The 18,213-nt window shown below is 57.0% G+C and overlaps 1 protein-coding gene across 1 annotated transcript in view; it reads left to right on the top strand.

The window, feature by feature from the left end:
* Positions 1 to 17,099, top strand: part of LOC119962483 (feline leukemia virus subgroup C receptor-related protein 1-like) — a 104,930-nt gene extending 87,831 nt beyond the window's left edge. Inside the window, exons 9-10 of the mRNA XM_038790427.1 lie at positions 3,603 to 3,713; positions 16,965 to 17,099. Coding sequence (XP_038646355.1) covers positions 3,603 to 3,668 — 66 coding nt within the window. The 3' untranslated portion in view covers positions 3,669 to 3,713; positions 16,965 to 17,099. The remainder of the gene's footprint in view (positions 1 to 3,602; positions 3,714 to 16,964) is intronic.
* The last annotated feature ends 1,114 nt before the right edge of the window (positions 17,100 to 18,213 follow it).

Below are 18,213 nucleotides of genomic sequence, written 5' to 3'. Positions count from 1 at the left end.
GCCCTCCGATCGCCCCCCCTGCCCTCCGATCCCGCCCCCGCCCTCATCGCCCCCCGCCCTCCGATCGCCCCCACCGCCCTCCGATCGCCCCCCCGCCCTCCGATCGTGCCCCCCCCCTGCCCTCCGATCGCCCCCCCGCCCTCCGATCGCCCCCCCTGCCCTCCGATCGCCCCCCCCGCCCTCCCGATCGCCCCCCCGCCCTCACGATCGCCCCCCCCTGCCCTCCGATCGCCCCCCCTGCCCTCCGATCGCCCCCCCCTGCCCTCCGATCGCCCCCCTGCCCTCCGATCGCCCCCCCCTGCCCTCCGATCGGCACCCCCCCCTGCCCTCCGATCGCCCCCCCTGCCCTCCGATCGCCCCCCCGCCCTCCGATCGCCCCCCTGCCCTCCGATCGCCCCCCCCTGCCCTCCGATCGCCCCCCCTGCCCTCCGATCGCCCCCCCTGCCCTCCGATCGCCCCCCCCGCCCTCCGATCGCCCCCCCGCCCTCCGATCGCCCCCCCCCGCCCTCCGATCGCCCCCCTGCCCTCCGATCCCCCCCCGCCCTCCGATCGCCCCCCTGCCCTCCGATCGCCCCCCCGCCCTCCGATCGCCCCCCCTGCCCTCCGATCGCCCCCCCTGCCCTCCGATCGCCCCCCCTGCCCTCCGATCGCCCCCCCTGCCCTCCGATCACCCCCCCCGCCCTCCGATCGCCCCCCCTGCCCTCCGATCGCCCCCCTGCCCTCCGATCGCCCCCCCGCCCTCCGATCGCCCCCCCTGCCCTCCGATCGCCCCCCCTGCCCTCCGATCGCCCCCCCCTGCCCTCCGATCGCCCCCCCCGCCCTCCGATCGCCACCCCCGCATTCCGATCGCCCATGTGGGCCGCGGACTGAATTGCAGCCACCACACTAGCATCCCGGCCGGCAGGACCACCCCGACCACTTTCCAGGGGCTGGTGAACCGCCGCTGGTCCCGGTTCCATGCGTGGATTCTCCGCCGCGGCGCCGGACGCGGTTTTGCCTTCGGGGTGTGGAGAATCCAGCCCCAGGTTCTGTTATCAGACAGTTTGGAATGTTGATGGTGTTAATGAATCTTTACACTAGCCACTAATTACACTGTACTTCTATTGAATTCAGATCACCTTAATTTTGATACAATCATTCTATTAATATTTTCAGAAGTGTGTTAATGGAAACCAGTATCCCCCAGATGGTGAACAATTAGTAAAAAGGGTAATTGCGTCTATGAGTAATTGGATTAAATTATTGGAGATGTTATGAAATAATACTTTGCCATCATCAGTCTATGGTTTAAATCCCCAAACTATGAATAAACTGTGGTTCAATTTCTTCAGCACCCATTTATTCAATAAAATATTCAAGCGATATTCAAGTTAACAATTCAGAGAATTATTGCTCCTCTCTGAGGATTCTGTCTCTGTTGAACCCCATTCCCCCAGGAACCAGTCACTCACAGCCATCTTCATCCATTTCTATATTTGCTGGATTGTGAGTGTTGGCACAATTTTAGCAGTGCATCAGGAAAAACACATGTCTCACAGAGAATCCAGACCCAGTCCTCGACTAATACCCAAATCTCTATCCTTTAATGGGTCTCTGCATCGCCGTTAGATTCATAACTGTTACTTTTCCCCACCTCCCCTACCCCCAGCCTGGGGATTCTGAGTCCAGCCTGGTTCCTGTTCCCTCCCACAGTTGAGATCAGCTAATTTAATACAGAATAGGATTGAGTTTGGAGCCTCCCTACCTGGACTGTTGAAGATCATATTCACAAGATCAGCGTCAGCACAGATTCTCCGCTGGACCATTCTGTTATTTGCCCATTGTGGTGGAGCATTTACCGACTGAGCTTAACTCAATTTAAAGATGTTTTAACTGTGATGCTCCTGTTTACTATGTACACCGATGAAGATGTGCTGCTTTGCCACACTCATTTATTAATTAGTTTTGAGTTAATCTCTACAATACTCTGATGAGTAACAATTGGAGTTTTGGTTTAATGGAGGTTTCAACGCAGGCAGTTCATAAAATGAAAATTTGCTTCATTGGGTAGCATCTATTGTTTAAATTTACGTAAAGATGTCTGTTTATTTTGCTGAGTGTGCCACTAATGCTTAGCTTTGAAGTGTTTTCCGCATCCTCAGTTTAACAGGATTGGCAGCATCATGATCCCCCCGGGGCAGCTGTGTAATCAGCTATAATGGTGCAAACAGCGTGCATTCTGGGTGCTGAGGAACTTGCCCAGTCTGGTGGGGGTTGGCTCAACACCTGCTGTAATGGTGTGGGGAGGGGGTGGTGGGGTGTTGGGGATAGTGTTGACTGACATCATTCCCTTGTGGAGGAAGCTGCTGAGTACAGTAGGATATATACCACATGCTCACTCAGTTATGGAGTGTTGCTGTGTGAGGGTGACCACTTCCTCACTGTGACAGGAGCTGTGGCAGGGAATGACTGCTTGCCTAACCTGATGGGAACAGCTCAATTACATTTATTTTTGTTTTTTTCCCTTCTTAGGCCTCCCTTTCTTCTCCTTTCCACCACCCTTTGGCTGAGAGAGGTTGTACAAAGAAGCCTCCATCCTGGCCTGTGCAATGTTTCCTGTGGTTAATTGAGTCCCGTGCCCTGGGACTCGGTGTAACACAGATTATTATTTATTGTTAGAACAGTCCCATCCATTTTGTAACCGCCGGCTAGTGGGACAAGAGCAGCCCGATTTGACTTCCCTGATTTTCCCCTCCTTGCCACTCGGTGCCATTGGTGCCTGGCTGAGATCAGGAATTCTGCGTGTGGAGAATCACAGTGCATGAACCTACCCAGGGAGCAGTGCCTTGGTACATCACCAGGCTGCCTAATGCTTCCGTGCAAGAAAACTATGGTAATGCCGTTAACAACTTGCTCAGGGATTTCCTTCGAAAAGTTGAGTTTGAGACCTCAGCCACCATTTGATAATCCTGCCCCAGATATTAAAAACAAGCATCTCCTGCTCTGTACAACCGTGAGGCTGTCGGGCTGTGTGAAGTCAGAGTGAGCAGAAACCAAGCTTTGTGTGTTAGACTGGCTGTGCTGGGCGAGTGTGCTTCTCTAACGGTTGTGTTTGGTGTAGGGTAGTTTGTGTGTCTAATATGAACTGAGGATATCGGCATTAATGTTCATTTACTTGATGATAATATTGCTGATGACAGTTTCCTTCAGGGCTAACTACTACTTCTGATGGGTACTGCCAAAGGGGAGGACAGAGAAACTCAATTGCAGTTTATATTTGAGAGTAATAAAATGAACTGGCCATTTGACAGAGCAGATCCAGCCCACTTTGTGCCCACTGCTTCATCTTCTGTACCTCCTGTCTCAAATGAGTCTTTCAGGAGGCCAGCAGAGGATGGGTGAGAACGGCCCATACCAACCTCCCCGAACAGGCACCGGAATGTGGCGACTAGGGGCTTTTCACAGTAACTTCATTTGAAGCCTGCTTGTGACAAGCGATTTTCATTTCATTTCATGTCTTTTACCCATGGAAAATGACAGATGATTGGTATTAACGCACTGTTGTTAAAGATGTTTAGCAATACAACAGCAATTCTCTTAAACTGCTTTCCCTTTTCTTTTAGACAGACCACATTGGTTGTTTACTTCTTGGCCTTTGCAGGGATGGTGGCCTTTACGTTCACGCTTAACCTGGGTCACCTGTGGGTTGTCTTTCTGACTGCTGGGCTATTGGGGTAAGTAGCAGCAATATCTTTACTCTGTTGGATTATAGATGAATACAGAGCAATACAATACAAAATCAAAGAGCTTTTGCTAAATCTCTATAAATCACAGGTTGATCCCAGCTGGAGTTTTGTGTTCAGTTGTTGGTTCCTCACTTTGGACAGGATGCTGTGGCCTTGGAGAGGTTCCGGGAATGAGGGGGTGCGTTTATGTGAAGAGACGAGAGAAACCAGGCTTGTTCTCTTTAGGCTAATACGAGATTTTATTCCAAATCATGAATGGTTATGATGGAGTAAATAAGAGAAAATTGTTGCGTGAGCTGTGCTGGGACACGACCCAGGCGTCGCACCGTCTCCTTGTTGAGACGGAGCCTCCTGCAGCACGCGCTGTCTGACATCTTCTTAAACAACCAGCAACCCAGGGTGGCACAGTGGTTAGCACCTTCACTTCACAGCTTCAGGGTCCCAGGTTCGATTCCCGGCTGGGTCGCTGTCTGTACGGAGTCTGCACGTTCTCCCCGTGTCTGCGTGGGTTTCCTCCGGGTGCTCCGGTTTCCTCCCACAGTCCAAAGACCTACAGGGTTAGGTGGGTTGGCCATGCTAAATTGCCCCTAAGTGTCCAAAAGGTTAGGTGGGGTTATGGGTATAGGGTGGAGGTGTGGGCTTAAGTAGGTTGCTCTTTCCATGGGCTGGTGCCGACTCGATGGGCCGAATGGCCTCTTTCTGCACTGTACATTCTATGACCCCTGTACACCCTGGGCGATGGTGGTCCTCCCCCTCTGGCCTGATGGGCAGCCGGGCCCTCGCGGTGTGGGGTGGGGTACTGCACTCCAGCCTGTGTTAATGCTGCTTCTCCAGCCTCTGGCAACCTGGACTGGCACCGATATCGCAAAGGTAGCTGATACGGGGACTGCGATTCATTCCGGAATGTGAGCTGTGTGAAGAATTGGAGTGGGTGAGAGACCGACAGTCAGTTACAGCTTCCACCCCGGGAACCTCGAGTCCCCAAGCCTCCCCCACCCTTACGTTTCCTGCCTTCTCTCAGGGTGCCAGCCAGTGAGCTTGGGGCCCTGCCCTGCAAACCCCCTGCCCCCAGCCACAGCAGAGGCCCTGGGCCCAAGCACCAGACCCCTGCCGGGAACATGGGACCTGGCTCAGGTACACCTGCCCCACCCCACCCCCACCCGATCCACACACCCACCCTCTGGTCGCTGTCCTGCTGCCAAACTCCAGGGGTTTGATTGTTGGTTCCTGCCCCTGAGGTATTGACTCCTCCAGGGCCACAAACCGATCCGGCACAGATCCCGAACTTGGCCTCTCCAGCGATCTAACCAACTCACAGGGATTCCGCCAGGCGGCACCCAAGGATTCTACAGCTGCCACTGTGGGTTGATGCTTAAGGAGTTTTCAGAATGTTGTTCTGGCTTTGGCAAATGGCATTGTTATTCCCAAGAAAGGAGACAGCAGACTGTGAACAGAGGGAGTTTTCTCCATTTCCCATTGGTCCACAGATAGACCTGGTGGCTTGTGAAAAGCTTCACATGTCCTGATGGTCAGCACATTTCTGGATCTCTCCCACCTCCCACCACATCCTTTATCTTTCAGATTCCTCTTTGGGCCTCAGTTTTGAGCTGTTGGAATTCTGTTTTCTTGACTTCCGACCGTGGGTTATTCTGCCGGGCAAAGAAGACTCTTTGCTTTTGATTGAGGAGGTCACATCTTTCAGCATTGTTTTCATCGACCAGTCCTGGTGACAACGATGTTCGTATCCAATGGTCTGGACACAGGAGTCTGGCGCAGTGACTTTATTTGTTGTCACTGTTCTGGAATTGAGTTGGATACGTGAAGATTGTCAAATTGGTTGTAAGGTGCAGTGGAAATTTCTCTCTTCGTTCGGACTGCTTCAGGACGGAGACGTTGATCTTCTTCGTCTTGGACCTTACGGTGTTACAATGCCTTTATGCTCGATAGATGTCCATCACCAATCGAACAATCTATCATCTGTCCAGCGGACACCAGCTCCTTGCCGGATCAATCGAGTGACACAGACATCGATTAGATTGCTGACTTGAACAATGACATCATCCAGGAGGAGCTTTGATGTAGGAAGCCTCCATTGTACTTGTCCTTGTGGTGGAAGATGGTGTTTGTTATACTGAGGTCAAGCTGAACACACTTTGTCAGCATTTACATTGGCATTTCCCACCCGTTTTCCCCAATGGTTCTGCTCAACAAATCAGCCAATCCTGGCATGAAAGACCCCAATACGATCATCTCTTCTTCTTTTGGGATTCTAGTCTGGACTTCAGCAAAGGTCAGAATGCAACTTTTCCTCAACATCTAGATTGCAGTGAAGGGTTCGGGCAGACCTGCTGATGCTGTTGGCATTTTGATTGCAGCTCAGCTGGAGGTCGTTCTTCACTTGTGGAATTGAGGAGTTCTGGCGTCCATCCAAGGCCCTATTCCAGTTTTCAAACTAACTCCATGGACATGAGGGTCACTGTTAGCCCCTCCTTTCTGGTAGAAGGTGTATCCTATCCATCTTGTTCCTTCATGGCCAACCACGTCTCCCACCGACACAGACATGGCTAACCGCGTCTCACACCGACACCGACATGGCCAACCGCGTCTCACACCGACACCGACATGGCTAACCGCATCTCACACCGACACAGACATGGCTAACCGCGTCTCACACCGACACCGACATGGCTAACCGCATCTCACACCGACATGGCTAACCGCATCTCACACCGACACCGACATGGCTAACCGCATCTCACACCGACACCGACATGGCTAACCGCGTCTCACACCGACACCGACATGGCTAACCGCGTCTCACACCAACACCGACATGGCTAACCGCATCTCACACCGACACCGACATGGCCAACCGCGTCTCACACCGACACCGACATGGCCAACCGCGTCTCACACCGACACCGACATGGCTAACCGCGTCTCCCACCGACACCGACATGGCCAACCGCGTCTCACACCGACACAGACATGGCCAACCGCGTCTCACACCAACACCGACATGGCTAACCGCGTCTCACACCAACACCGACATGGCCAACCGCGTCTCACACCAACACCGACATGGCTAACCGCGTCTCACACCAACACCGACATGGCCAACCGCGTCTCACACCGACACAGACATGGCCAACCGCGTCTCACACCAACACCGACATGGCTAACCGCGTCTCACACCAACACCGACATGGCCAACCGCGTCTCACACCGACACCGACATGGCTAACCGCGTCTCACACCGACACCGACATGGCTAACCGCATCTCACACCGACACAGACATGGCCAACCGCGTCTCACACCAACACCGACATGGCTAACCGCGTCTCACACCAACACCGACATGGCCAACCGCATCTCACACCGACACCGACATGGCTAACCGCGTCTCACACCGACACCGACATGGCTAACCGCGTCTCACACCGACACCGACATGGCCAACCGCGTCTCACACCGACACCGACATGGCCAACCGCATCTCACACCGACACCGACATGGCTAACCGCGTCTCACACCGACATGGCTAACCGCATCTCACACCGACACCGACATGGCCAACCGCGTCTCACACCGACATGGCTAACCGCATCTCACACCGACACCGACATGGCTAACCGCATCTCACACCAACACCGACATGGCTAACCGCATCTCACACCGACACCGACATGGCTAACCGCGTCTCACACCGACACCGACATGGCTAACCGCGTCTCCCACCGACACCGACATGGGTAACCGCGTCTCACACCGACACCGACATGGCTAACCGCGTCTCACACCGACACCGACATGGGTAACCGCGTCTCACACCGACACCGACATGGCTAACCGCATCTCACACCGACACCGACATGGCTAACCGCGTCTCACACCGACATGGCTAACCGCATCTCACACCGACACCGACATGGCTAACCGCATCTCACACCGACACAGACATGGCTAACCGCATCTCACACCGACACTGACATGGCTAACCGCGTCTCACACCGACACCGACATGGCTAACCGCGTCTCACACCGACACCGACATGGCTAACCGCGTCTCACACCGACACCGACATGGCCAACCGCGTCTCACACCGACACCGACATGGCTAACCGCATCTCACACCGGCATGGCTAACCGCATCTCACACCAACACCGACATGGCTAACCGCATCTCACACCAACACCGACATGGCTAACCGCATCTCACACCAACACCGACATGGCTAACCGCGTCTCCCACCAACACCGACATGGCTAACCGCATCTCACACCGACATGGCTAACCGCATCTCACACCAACACCGACATGGCTAACCGCATCTCACACCGACACTGACATGGCTAACCGCGTCTCACACCGACACCGACATGGCTAACCGCATCTCACACCGACACTGACATGGCTAACCGCGTCTCACACCGACACCGACATGGCTAACCGCGTCTCACACCGACACCGACATGGCTAACCGCGTCTCACACCGACACCGACATGGCTAACCGCGTCTCCCACCGACACCGACATGGCCAACCGCGTCTCACACCGACATGGCTAACCGCGTCTCACACCGACACAGACATGGCCAACCGCGTCTCACACCGACATGGCTAACCGCATCTCACACCAACACCGACATGGCTAACCGCATCTCACACCGACACCGACATGGCCAACCGCGTCTCACACCGACACCGACATGGCCAACCGCGTCTCACACCGACACCGACATGGCTAACCGCGTCTCCCACCGACATGGCTAACCGCGTCTCACACCGACACCGACATGGCTAACCGCATCTCACACCGACACCGACATGGCTAACCGCATCTCACACCGACACCGACATGGCCAACCGCGTCTCACACCGACACCGACATGGCTAACCGCGTCTCCCACCGACACCGACATGGCTAACCGCATCTCACACCGACACCGACATGGCCAACCGCGTCTCACACCGACACCGACATGGCCAACCGCATCTCACACCGACACCGACATGGCTAACCGCATCTCACACCGACACCGACATGGCTAACCGCATCTCACACCGACACTGACATGGCTAACCGCGTCTCCCACCGACACCGACATGGCTAACCGCGTCTCACACCGACACCGACATGGCTAACCGCGTCTCACACCGACACAGACATGGCTAACCGCGTCTCACACCGACATGGCTAACCGCATCTCACACCGACACCGACATGGCTAACCGCATCTCACACCGACACCGACATGGCCAACCGCATCTCACACCGACACCGACATGGCTAACCGCGTCTCCCACCGACACCGACATGGCTAACCGCATCTCACACCGACACCGACATGGCTAACCGCGTCTCCCACCGACACCGACATGGCTAACCGCATCTCACACCGACATGGCTAACCGCGTCTCACACCGACATGGCTAACCGCATCTCACACCGACACCGACATGGCTAACCGCGTCTCCCACCGACACCGACATGGCCAACCGCGTCTCACACCGACACCGACATGGCTAACCGCATCTCCCACCAACACCGACATGGCTAACCGCATCTCACACCAACACCGACATGGCTAACCGCGTCTCACACCAACACCGACATGGCTAACCACGTCTCACACGGACACCGACATGGCTAACCGCATCTCACACCGACACCGACATGGCCAACCGCATCTCACACCGACACCGACATGGCTAACCGCGTCTCCCACCGACATGGCTAACCGCATCTCACACCGACACCGACATGGCTAACCGCATCTCACACCGACACCGACATGGCTAACCGCGTCTCACACCGACACCGACATGGCTAACCGCATCTCACACCGACATGGCTAACCGCATCTCACACCGACACCGACATGGCTAACCGCATCTCACACCGACACCGACATGGCTAACCGCGTCTCACACCGACACCGACATGGCTAACCGCGTCACACACCGACACCGACATGGCTAACCGCGTCACACACCGACATGGCTAACCGCGTCTCACACCGACACCGACATGGCTAACCGCGTCTCCCACCGACACAGACATGGCTAACCGCGTCTCCCACCGACACCGACATGGCTAACCGCATCTCACACCGACACCGACATGGCTAACCGCATCTCACACCGACATGGCTAACCGCATCTCACACCGACACCGACATGGCTAACCGCATCTCCCACCGACACCGACATGGCTAACCGCATCTCACACCGACACCGACATGGCTAACCGCATCTCACACCGACACCGACATGGCCAACCGCGTCTCACACCGACACCGACATGGCTAACCGCGTCTCACACCGACACCGACATGGCTAACCGCATCTCACACCGACATGGCTAACCGCATCTCACACCGACACCGACATGGCCAACCGCATCTCACACCGACATGGCCAACCGCGTCTCACACCGACACCGACATGGCCAACCGCGTCTCACACCGACATGGCTAACCGCGTCTCACACCGACACCGACATGGCCAACCGCATCTCACACCGACATGGCTAACCGCGTCTCACACCGACACCGACATGGCCAACCGCGTCTCACACCGACACCGACATGGCTAACCGCGTCTCACACCGACACCGACATGGCCAACCGCATCTCACACCGACACCGACATGGCTAACCGCGTCTCACACCAACACCGACATGGCCAACCGCGTCTCACACCGACACCGACATGGCTAACCGCGTCTCACACCGACACCGACATGGCTAACCGCATCTCACACCGACACCGACATGGCTAACCGCATCTCACACCGACATGGCTAACCGCATCTCACACCGACACCGACATGGCTAACCGCGTCTCACACCGACACCGACATGGCCAACCGCATCTCACACCGACACCGACATGGCTAACCGCATCTCACACCGACATGGCTAACCGCATCTCACACCGACACCGACATGGCTAACCGCATCTCACACCGACACCGACATGGCTAACCGCATCTCACACCGACATGGCTAACCGCGTCTCACACCGACACCGACATGGCCAACCGCGTCTCACACCAACATGGCTAACCGCGTCTCACACCGACACGGACATGGCCAACCGCGTCTCACACCGACACCGACCTGGCCAACCGCATCTCACACCGACATGGCTAACCGCATCTCACACCGACCTGGCTAACCGCATCTCACACCGACACCGACATGGCTAACCGCATCTCACACCGACCTGGCTAACCGCATCTCACACCAACACCGACATGGCTAACCGCATCTCACACCGACACCGACATGGCCAACCGCATCTCACACCGACACCGACATGGCTAACCGCGTCTCACACCGACACCGACATGGCTAACCGCATCTCACACCGACACCGACATGGCCAACCGCATCTCACACCGACACCGACATGGCTAACCGCGTCTCACACCGACACCGACATGGCTAACCGCATCTCACACCGACACCGACATGGCCAACCGCATCTCACACCGACACCGACATGGCTAACCGCGTCTCACACCGACACCGACATGGCTAACCGCATCTCACACCAACACCGACATGGCCAACCGCATCTCACACCGACACCGACATGGCTAACCGCGACTCACACCGACACCGACATGGCTAACCGCATCTCACACCGACACCGACATGGCCAACCGCATCTCACACCGACACCGACATGGCCAACCGCATCTCACACCGACACCGACATGGCTAACCGCATCTCACACCGACACCGACATGGCCAACCGCGTCTCACACCGACACCGACATGGCTAACCGCGTCTCACACCGACACCGACATGGCTAACCGCATCTCACACCGACATGGCTAACCGCGTCTCACACCGACACCGACATGGCTAACCGCATCTCACACCGACACCGACATGGCTAACCGCATCTCACACCGACACCGACATGGCTAACCGCATCTCACACCGACACCGACATGGCTAACCGCATCTCACACCGACACGGACCTGGCTAACCGCGTCTCCCACCGACATGGCTAACCGCATCTCACACCGACACGGACATGGCCAACCGCATCTCACACCGACACCGACATGGCTAACCGCATCTCACACCGACACCGACATGGCTAACCGCATCTCACACCGACACCGACATGGCTAACCGCATCTCACACCGACATGGCTAACCGCATCTCACACCGACACCGACATGGCTAACCGCATCTCACACCGACACCGACATGGCTAACCGCGTCTCACACCGACACCGACATGGCTAACCGCGTCTCACACCGACACCGACATGGCTAACCGCATCTCACACCGACATGGCCAACCGCATCTCACACCAACACCGACATGGCTAACCGCATCTCACACCGACACCGACATGGCTAACCGCATCTCACACCGACACCGACATGGCTAACCGCATCTCACACCGACATGGCTAACCGCGTCTCCCACCGACACCGACATGGCTAACCGCATCTCACACCGACACCGACATGGCTAACCGCATCTCACACCGACACCGACATGGCTAACCGCGTCTCCCACCAACACCGACATGGCCAACCGCATCTCACACCAACACCGACATGGCTAACCGCATCTCACACCGACACCGACATGGCTAACCGCGTCTCACACCGACACCGACATGGCTAACCGCATCTCACACCGACACCGACATGGCTAACCGCATCTCACACCGACATGGCCAACCGCGACTCACACCGACACCGACATGGCCAACCGCGTCTCCCACCGACACCGACATGGCTAACCGCATCTCACACCAACATGGCTAACCGCGTCTCACACCGACACCGACATGGCTAACCGCGTCTCACACCAACACCGACATGGCTAACCGCATCTCACACCGACATGGCTAACCGCGTCTCACACCGACACCGACATGGCTAACCGCATCTCACACCGACATGGCTAACCGCGTCTCACACCGACACCGACATGGCCAACCGCGTCTCACACCGACACCGACATGGCTAACCGCGTCTCACACCGACACCGACATGGCTAACCGCATCTCACACCGACATGGCTAACCGCGTCTCACACCAACACCGACATGGCCAACCGCGTCTCACACCGACACCGACATGGCCAACCGCGTCTCCCACCGACACCGACATGGCTAACCGCGTCTCACACCGACATGGCTAACCGCATCTCACACCGACACAGACATGGCTAACCGCATCTCACACCGACACCGACATGGCTAACCGCGTCTCACACCGACACCGACATGGCCAACCGCATCTCACACCAACACCGACATGGCTAACCGCGTCTCCCACCGACATGGCTAACCGCATCTCACACCGACACCGACATGGCTAACCGCATCTCACACCGACACCGACATGGCTAACCGCGTCTCACACCGACACCGACATGGCCAACCGCATCTCACACCGACACCGACATGGCTAACCGCGTCTCACACCGACACCGACATGGCCAACCGCATCTCACACCGACACCGACATGGCTAACCGCATCTCACACCGACACAGACATGGCTAACCGCATCTCACACCAACACCGACATGGCCAACCGCATCTCACACCGACACCGACATGGCCAACCGCATCTCACACCGACACCGACATGGCCAACCGCGTCTCACACCGACACCGACATGGCTAACCGCGTCTCACACCGACACCGACATGGCTAACCGCATCTCACACCGACATGGCTAACCGCGTCTCACACCGACACCGACATGGCTAACCGCATCTCACACCGACACCGACATGGCTAACCGCATCTCACACCGACACCGACATGGCTAACCGCATCTCACACCGACACCGACATGGCTAACCGCATCTCACACCGACACGGACCTGGCTAACCGCGTCTCCCACCGACATGGCTAACCGCATCTCACACCGACACGGACATGGCCAACCGCATCTCACACCGACACCGACATGGCTAACCGCATCTCACACCGACACCGACATGGCTAACCGCATCTCACACCGACACCGACATGGCTAACCGCATCTCACACCGACATGGCTAACCGCATCTCACACCGACACCGACATGGCTAACCGCATCTCACACCGACACCGACATGGCTAACCGCGTCTCACACCGACACCGACATGGCTAACCACGTCTCACACCGACACCGACATGGCTAACCGCATCTCACACCGACATGGCCAACCGCATCTCACACCAACACCGACATGGCTAACCGCATCTCACACCGACACCGACATGGCTAACCGCATCTCACACCGACACCGACATGGCTAACCGCATCTCACACCGACATGGCTAACCGCGTCTCCCACCGACACCGACATGGCTAACCGCATCTCACACCGACACCGACATGGCTAACCGCATCTCACACCGACACCGACATGGCTAACCGCGTCTCCCACCAACACCGACATGGCCAACCGCATCTCACACCAACACCGACATGGCTAACCGCATCTCACACCGACACCGACATGGCTAACCGCATCTCACACCGACACCGACATGGCTAACCGCATCTCACACCGACATGGCCAACCGCGACTCACACCGACACCGACATGGCCAACCGCGTCTCCCACCGACACCGACATGGCTAACCGCATCTCACACCAACATGGCTAACCGCGTCTCACACCGACACCGACATGGCTAACCGCGTCTCACACCAACACCGACATGGCTAACCGCATCTCACACCGACATGGCTAACCGCGTCTCACACCGACACCGACATGGCTAACCGCATCTCACACCGACATGGCTAACCGCGTCTCACACCGACACCGACATGGCCAACCGCGTCTCACACCGACACCGACATGGCTAACCGCGTCTCACACCGACACCGACATGGCTAACCGCATCTCACACCGACATGGCTAACCGCGTCTCACACCAACACCGACATGGCCAACCGCGTCTCACACCGACACCGACATGGCCAACCGCGTCTCCCACCGACACCGACATGGCTAACCGCGTCTCACACCGACATGGCTAACCGCATCTCACACCGACACAGACATGGCTAACCGCATCTCACACCGACACCGACATGGCTAACCGCGTCTCACACCGACACCGACATGGCCAACCGCATCTCACACCAACACCGACATGGCTAACCGCGTCTCCCACCGACATGGCTAACCGCATCTCACACCGACACAGACATGGCTAACCGCATCTCACACCGACACCGACATGGCTAACCGCGTCTCACACCGACACCGACATGGCCAACCGCATCTCACACCGACACCGACATGGCTAACCGCGTCTCACACCGACACCGACATGGCCAACCGCATCTCACACCGACACCGACATGGCTAACCGCATCTCACACCGACACAGACATGGCTAACCGCATCTCACACCAACACCGACATGGCCAACCGCATCTCACACCGACACCGACATGGCCAACCGCATCTCACACCGACACCGACATGGCCAACCGCGTCTCACACAGACACCGACATGGCTAACCGCATCTCACACCGACACCGACATGGCTAACCGCGTCTCACACCGACACCGACATGTCTCAGACCGAGATGGCTATCACTGGGCAGCTATCCCTGGGCAGCTATCTCTGGGCAGCTATCTCTGGGCAGCTATCCCTGGGCAGCTATCCCTGGGCAGCTATCCCTGGGCAGCTATCCCTGGGCAGCTATCCCTGGGCTGCTATCTCTGGGCAGCTATCCCTGGGCAGCTATCCCTGGGCAGCTATCCCTGGGCAGCTATCCCTGGGCAGCTATCTCTGGGCAGCTATCTCTGGGCAGCTATCCCTGGGCAGCTATCCCTGGGCAGCTATCCCTGGGCAGCTATCCCTGGGCAGCTATCGGACGCTATCTCTGGGCAGCTATCCCTGGGCAGCTATCCCTGGGCAGCTATCCCTGGGCAGCTATCTCTGGGCAGCTATCTCTGGGCAGCTATCCCTGGGCAGCTATCCCTGGGCAGCTATCGGACGCTATCTCTGGGCAGCTATCCCTGGGCAGCTATCTCTGGGCAGCTATCCCTGGGCAGCTATCTCTGGGCAGCTATCTCTGGGCAGCTATCCCTGGGCAGCTATCTCTGGGCAGCTATCTCTGGGCAGCTATCCCTGGGCAGCTATCACTGGGCAGCTATCTCTGGGCAGCTATCCCTGGGCAGCTATCCCTGGGCAGCTATCCCTGGGCAGCTATCCCTGGGCAGCTATCTCTGGGCAGCAATCGGACGCTATCTCTGGGCAGCTATCTCTGGGCAGCTATCTCTGGGCAGCTATCTCTGGGCAGCTATCTCTGGGCAGCTATCCCTGGGCAGCTATCTCTGGGCAGCTATCTCTGGGCAGCTATCTCTGGGCAGCTATCTCTGGGCAGCTATCCCTGGGCAGCTATCCCTGGGCAGCTATCCCTGGGCAGCTATCTCTGGGCAGCAATCGGACGCTATCTCTGGGCAGCTATCTCTGGGCAGCTATCTCTGGGCAGCTATCTCTGGGCAGCTATCTCTGGGCAGCTATCCCTGGGCAGCTATCCCTGGGCAGCTATCTCTGGGCAGCTATCTCTGGGCAGCTATCTCTGGGCAGCTATCCCTGGGCAGCTATCCCTGGGCAGCTATCCCTGGGCAGCTATCTCTGGGCAGCTATCGGACGCTATCTCTGGGCAGCTATCCCTGGGCAGCTATCTCTGGGCAGCTATCCCTGGGCAGCTATCCCTGGGCAGCTATCCCTGGGCAGCTATCTCTGGGCAGCTATCGGACGCTATCTCTGGGCAGCTATCTCTGGGCAGCTATCCCTGGGCAGCTATCCCTGGGCAGCTATCTCTGGGCTGCTATCACTGGGCAGCTATCTCTGGGCAGCTATCTCTGGGCAGCTATCGGACGCTATCTCTGGGCAGCTATCCCTGGGCAGCTATCTCTGGGCAGCTATCGGACGCTATCTCTGGGCAGCTATCTCTGGGCAGCTATCTCTGGGCAGCTATCCCAGGGCAGCTATCTCTGGGCAGCTATCCCTGGGCAGCTATCTCTGGGCAGCTCTCGGACGCTAGCTGCTGGCTTTAATCTGTCGCACGCAGCAGTTCAAGGAGGCAACTCGCCAACATTCCTCGGGAAACAGAGGACTGGCTACTAACGCCAACCTTCCCAGTGAAGCTGACATCTTGAGAATGTTTTTTTTCCCCAAGTTGATTGCGTGTACTCTTGTGTTCTCGTTTCCAGCTTCTTTATGACGGGTTACCTCCCACTTGGGTTTGAGTTTGGGGCCGAACTGACCTACCCTGAATCTGAGGGAACATCGTCAGGATTGCTGAATGAATCTGCACAGGTAAATAAACATTTACACACCCATCCATCTTAACGTACGGACAGCGTTTTAGGACCAGGAGGCCACCCCTCGAGCCAGCTCCGCAATTCAGTCAGGTCCTGGCTGATTTGACTGGAACCTTAACCCACATCCCTGCCGACCCCGGTAACCTCTCACCTCCTCGCGTACCCAGTATCCATCCATCCCTGCCGACCCCGGTAACCTCTCACCTCCTCGCGACCCAGTATCCATCCATCCCTGCCAACCCCGGTAACCTTTCACCTCCTCGCGACCCAGTATCCATCCATCCCTGCCGACCCCGGTAACCTCTCACCTCCTCGCGTACCCAGTATCCATCCATCCCTGCCGACCCCGGTAACCTCTCACCTCCTCGCGACCCAGTATCCATCCATCCCTGCCAACCCCGGTAACCTTTCACCTCCTCGCGACCCAGTATCCATCCATCCCTGCCGACCCCGGTAACCTTTCACCTCCTCGCGACCCAGTATCCATCCATCCCTGCCGACCCCGGTAACCTTTCACCTCCTCGCGACCCAGTATCCATCCATCCCTGCCGACCCCGGTAACCGTTCACCTCCTCGCGACCCAGTATCCATCCATCCCTGCCGACCCCGGTAGCCTCTCACCTCCTCGCGACCCAGTATCCATCCATCCCTGCCGACCCCGGTAACCTTTCACCTCCTCGCGACCCAGTATCCATCCATCCCTGCCGACCCCGGTAACCTCTCACCTCCTCGCGACCCAGTATCCATCCATCTCTGCCTCAACAATATTCAAAGATTCTGCCTCAACTGTCTTTTGAGGCAGAGCGTTCCAGAGACCCTCTGAGAGAAAACAGTAAACCTCACTCCCGGCTGAAATGTGTATACCTCACCCCCGGCTGAAATGTGTATACCTCACTCCCGGCTGAAATGTGTACCTCACTCCCGGCTGAAATGTGTATACCTCACTCCTGGCTGAAATGTGTATACCTCACTCCCGGCTGAAATGTGTATACCTCACTCCCGGCTGAAATGTGTATACCTCACTCCTGGCTGAAATGTGTATACCTCACTCCTGGCTGAAATGTGTATACCTCACTCCCGGCTGAAATGTGTATACCTCACTCCTGGCTGAAATGTGTACCTCACTCCCGGCTGAAAT

Source organism: Scyliorhinus canicula, chromosome 2 (genome assembly GCF_902713615.1).
Source record: "Scyliorhinus canicula chromosome 2, sScyCan1.1, whole genome shotgun sequence".
NCBI lineage: Eukaryota > Metazoa > Chordata > Chondrichthyes > Carcharhiniformes > Scyliorhinidae > Scyliorhinus > Scyliorhinus canicula.
This window is presented reverse-complemented; position numbering and strand designations above follow the sequence as displayed.